Source organism: Elephantulus edwardii, unplaced genomic scaffold (assembly GCF_000299155.1).
Source record: "Elephantulus edwardii isolate Elephantulus edwardi_28Jun2011 unplaced genomic scaffold, EleEdw1.0 scaffold00079, whole genome shotgun sequence".
Taxonomy (NCBI): domain Eukaryota; kingdom Metazoa; phylum Chordata; class Mammalia; order Macroscelidea; family Macroscelididae; genus Elephantulus; species Elephantulus edwardii.
The window spans coordinates 11,565,095-11,570,424 of record NW_006399829.1 but is presented as its reverse complement, the minus strand read 5'-3'; the positions used below and the strand labels follow the sequence as shown (position 1 = coordinate 11,570,424).

The following is a 5,330-nucleotide window of genomic DNA, read 5'->3' as shown; positions in this document are numbered from 1 at the left end:
TTTCTAAGAGTGTGCGAGTGCCCTGTGATTGGTGTGCACATCATCAGCATCCTGTGACTGTCAGCTCAACATCACAGGCTGATGCGTCAACAGAAGACAAATCAGGGGCTGTGGCCTCTATCGCTCCTGAAATTGTGCTATTTGTGAAATCTGCTCATCCACAAAGAGTCTCCTAATCACTACAGTGAGGGACTGTGGTTACAGGCCTGTGGGCTGGGGAAGCGATAAGGCCTCAGGACTGAGAATCTGGATTTAGGAATAATGCGCTTGAGCAAGCTTGCTCTTCCTTTTGTCTGAAAAACATTAAACTAACTCCTTGAACCAAAGTCACAGTAAAGAACAGAGTCGGGTGGACATATAGAGGCAGGAGGGGAGCCCCTCCTCCACCCGCTACCAATGGCTATTTTCTTGATTCAGTGTTATTTCTGGCATCATGTATTACAATGTGAATTTGCTCTTTCCTCACAGGCCTGGGATTCCTCAGGTCACAAAGGTGACCAACACTCTTCTCAAATCATTTTAGTGTTTGTTCCAGAACGAGCTTGTGTTCACTAGAACATGAACACTTAAACCAATTGCACATCCAGGGTTCCGGCACTTGGTGTTAGTTTGCTGTTGTTTCCACATAGGTGAACACTACCTATCTTGAAAGGCCACAAAGTAAGACACCTTTTTTAATTTTTTTTTCCTTTTAAAAATCAGTCAGGCAAAGAAAGTTTCTTTGTTTTTGTTTTCTTTTTTCCTTACATTCTACTGTCTGATGAGACTGAAGAGCAGCAAGAAATTGCTGTCAGCAGTCATTTTACAGAAACAGCTCGAGAGGTGGGTGGCACCTACACCATGTTTTGGTGGTTGTTCCTGTCAATGATATCCACAGGAGAGAGGATTTCCTTCCTGATAGCAGGTGGAGGCAGAGAGAGCGTCGTCTTGTTCTTGAAGAGGTCAGACACGAAGAAAACTATGCAGCAGGCCACCAGGGCCCCTTGAACGAATCCTGCCAAGACATCACTGGGATGGTGCTTGTGGTCAGAGATGCGTGACAGGCCCGTGTAGAAGGCCATCATGAGCAGCGTGAACTGCAGGAGGGGCCGGAGCAGGCGGGCGCCTCGCCAAGTGAAGCGGACCTGCAGGTACAGCACTAAATACAGCATGGTGTACATGGAGAAGGATGCATGGCCAGAGAAAAAGGATTTCCTGGCTTCCTGGATTTTGCTGTCATCGCCTCTGCATCTGTAGTTCTGAATGTAGCCCTGAGAGCAGTTGATCTGGCTGAAATCTGGGTTACAGACACTCAGGAAGTGAGGACGCAAGCGTCCTATGGACACTTTGGCAATGTCTGTGAAGGATTGGCTGATGGCACAGCCAAAGAGGAAGCAACCCACTTGCTTGTAGAGCGCTGCCACATAGGGATTCTGAATTGTTGACCGGGACTTCTCCTTCAGGTAGTAGATCCGGTAGAATTCCCCTGTGATAATCGCCAGGATGGCAATGACGATCCCGACAGCACAGAGCACAGCATCGTTTATCGTCTCGCCAGTTTTCAGCGGGTACTTGATGCTCTCATCACTGCAGTAGAACCCTCGGTGGTAAGGCTTGATGGTGCTTGACTCGATAATTAGGAAGGGCAGGCCAGCCATAAAGAGGCAGAAGAGGTCCAGGAAAATGAGCAGCACCCGCTTGCTGCCGCTCCTCCGTGGGTTGTCGTTAAGCGCGGGGCTGCCGCCGTTCTTGCTCTCGGGAACGATCGCCTTGTCGTACTTGTAGCTCTGCATGGCGCTGGCTGCCTCAACTGAGATGTTTTAAAAAATGAACTGTGAGGACAATTTCTAAAGAGATTTGTCAGAGACTCTGAAAGAGCGCAATCATATCTATTCATCCAGTGGTGACACTCAGTAACAATGTCTATTTGGCAACTGCCACCTGTATCTTCCAAGCCAATTCATTCAACAGTGATTTTCCTCCTGTTTTATGAGGCATTGCATATCTCAAGAATAAGTTACCTTTTCAGTTATTGTAGTTGTGTGCCGTTGAGTCGGAACTGATCTATAGCTGACCCTACAGTGGATTTTTAGAGGCAGTAAATCACTCGAGAGGAGATAGACCATCCTTTTTCCATCGAGCGAAGTGTGTACCTTTCAGATGTGTCAAAAGCTATAATGGTTTCCCATGGTGGACAGTGTTTGGTGGAGCTCCCCAATTAAAACAAGCTTGGAAGCAGGAGTAGCATCCACTTCCGTAATAGCTTGCCTCCGGAAACCCTATGAACCTGGAGAGAGGATGAAAGGCACCCAAGTGTTGAGGACTTTCATTGGCAGGGTTGCTATGAGTCGCCTATGATTTGACAGCACTTAACAACAACAACATCAACCTTCCAGATTGCAGCACAGCTTCTTACCACTAGGCCATCATAGCTATCTTTTCACTTATGATGTCTTAAAGTTAGGGTTTGGTGTTACGTGGGGTTTTTTGGGGAGGGGGAATAGTTTTTGTTTTATTTTGTCAACACCAAATTTGTTGTTAGGTTCTGTCAGGTCAACTACAACCCCTAGCAATGCTATGAACAATAGATCTGAACATTTCCCTCTTCTGCACCGTCCTCACCACCTTCGTCCTGCTCAAGCCCATTGTTACAGTTGCTGTGTCAATCTATTTTGTGTGAATCTTTGTCTCTTTCTCTGATCCTCCACCTTACCCAGCATGATGGGAAAGAATGGGACCTTCCTCACCACATGCCTAAAGTAAGTGAGACAAAGTTTCACGATTCTTATCTCTAAGGAGCACCTTGCTGCCCCCAGCTAATATTAATTGATTTGTTCTTTTGGCCATCCATGGAATATTCAATTCTTTTCTCTATTACCACAGTTCAAAGTCACTGATTCTTCTTCTGCCATCCTGATTCATTGTCCAGTTTTCTGATGCATAGGAAGCTATTGATAATACTATGGCTTGGATCAGGCACAACTTATTCTTTACACTGACATCATTGCTCTTAAGCCCTTTAAAGAAGACATTTACAGCAAATATTCTCAATGTAATGTAACTTTTGATTTCTTGGCTCCTGGGTGTTGGTTGTGGATCTAAATAAGATGAAATTGTTGACAACTTCAGTCTTTTCTCCATCTGTCATGATGTTGTCTATTGTTCCAGTGGGGATTTGTTTTCTTGCTTTTGAGATGTAACCTCTATTGAAAATTGTCATCTTTGATAAACAAAGTTAACTGTATCTGTCTCCTCTCCAGCAGCTTCTCTTTAATTAGTTGCCATTGAGTCAATAATTCCTACTCATGGTAACCTCAAGTGTCAAAGTGCTCTGTAGCATTTTCAAAGCCTTATCTTTCACATGGAGGCCATGGGGTGCTTTAACCATTTGCCTTCAGCTATTTAAAGATACAGTCCCTAAATTCTTTTCTCTTCTCACCACCTTCACTGACATTACACAAAATGAATGCCCCTTCAACAAAAATGACTGATGAACTGCTCGTAGATCAAAGATGAAATACTCTTTCCTAAACTCTGCTAAGAAATTATGCTATGAATCCAAAGGTATGTCTCTCTGGTGGTTCGAATCCACCAGGGTCTCCAAGGAAGAAAGAGGAAGGGTCAACAATAAATCACTCTCAACTCAACAGCAATTGAGTTTTTTGAGAGACTTACGAGGTGGTACAAATGGTTGACTTGTTTGACGGGTGACAGAAAGGTTGGAGGTTCTAACCCACCCAAAGACTCTTTAAAAGGAAAAAAAAATAACTTCCAATATAAATTAGCCATTAAAAATTCAGTTTGACAGACATGGAATTGCACGAGTTGCAGTAATTTCTCAGCAACTTGTTTCCGATTTATTAGACTATTTTTTAAAATTGGATTTTGCTTTTGTTTCAATCTGTTAAAAACAGAGTTTATCTTCAAGGCTTGAAAGGATCCCAAGAAAACTGTATTCAAAATCTAACTGATTTCCATCCTCAGCTCCATTAGCAGCTCTACTGTTAAATAACTAGAAAGTCAACCATGAGCATGGATTTCCCAGGTTGTTGTCAAACCAGGACCCCTGCTGATGCCAAGACCAGCAGGAGTTGTGAACTGGCCAGCATTCCTTGGGTTTCCTTTGAGAGATGAAAAGGGACGGAGGAAGGCAGCTTAAAATGCATTATATAAGAAAGAGCAGCATGAACAAGTCAAGGGGAAGCTACAAGGGAAGCTCGCCAAGACCCAAAATAAAAGGCAGGAATAGCCAACTAAAAATAGCCCCCAGGGAAGCATGCCACATCTGCAGGGTTCCCTACATTCTCCAGGAGCATTGTACCTTGCAAGGTTTTTTTTCCCCAGGACCATGCTAATTATTGTTTGGAGATTTAAATAGAGCAGGATTATTTGTTCTTTAAAAATAGTCACTTCTTTTGTAGGATTGTGGGGGAGTGCAGATGATATTAATTGAATGTGATGCATTGCTACTTACCTTTTAAGGGTGTCTCCAAGCTTATTATGGCCACTCATTTTCTTTAATCTCATTATTTATACATATTTAATAGAATGTGTGAACTTTTTCAAATATGTCAGTTTTGTGGAAATTAATGGATATTTAGAAGTGCAATCAATAAAATTCATTTTCAAGATAATACAAATTATTTGACTCAGTAGTGTTTTCTGTTGTTGTTGTTGTTGTGAAGTGTCCTCAAGTGTACTATGACTCAGAGTAACCATATGAACAATAGATAGGCATTTTGCCCTGTCCTGTGCCATCCTCATCATCTCTGATAAACTTGAACCCTATGTTACTGTCACTATGTCAACCCATTTGGTGAAAGTCTTGCTCTTTTTTGCTAATCCTCCACCTTTCTAAGCAATATGCCCCATTCCAATGACCTAAAAACTTGGCAAAAACATATGACATGAAGCCACCAGGAGCACCCTGGTTGCACTTTCTCTAAGACATTTTTTTTTCTTTTGTCAGTCCATAGGATAGTCAGTACTCTTCCCAATATCATAACTAAAAGGCATCAATTCTTCTGTTATCATTATTCATTGTACAACTTTCAAATGTACAAGTAATTGAAAAGACCATGCCTTGAATCAGAGGCACCTTAGTCTTTAAACTGATCTCATTGCTCCTTAACAACTTGGAGGGTGGCCCTTGATTTACCTAATGCAATATATCTTTTGATTTCTTCCCCAAAAGTACCAAGAATGTTAATTGTGCATCCAAGCAAAATCGAGTGATTGACAATTTCAATCTTTTCTCCATCTATCACGTTGTTGCCTTTTGGCACAGCAGTGAGGCTTCCTCGCAGTGTTTTTCCCCTTCCATGTGAGAGAAGAAGTCATGTACATCTACC

General features: G+C 42.5%; 1 protein-coding gene across 1 annotated transcript; it reads right to left on the bottom strand.

Moving 5' to 3' along the window:
• Positions 1 to 742: 742 nt before the first annotated feature.
• Positions 743 to 1,778, bottom strand: LOC102866747 (lipid phosphate phosphohydrolase 3-like). Its single transcript, XM_006889566.1, has one exon. The coding sequence runs from the start codon at positions 1,770 to 1,772 to the stop codon at positions 834 to 836; it is 939 nt and encodes a 312-aa protein (XP_006889628.1). The 5' UTR covers positions 1,773 to 1,778; the 3' UTR covers positions 743 to 833.
• Between the last annotated feature and the right edge of the window lie 3,552 nt (positions 1,779 to 5,330).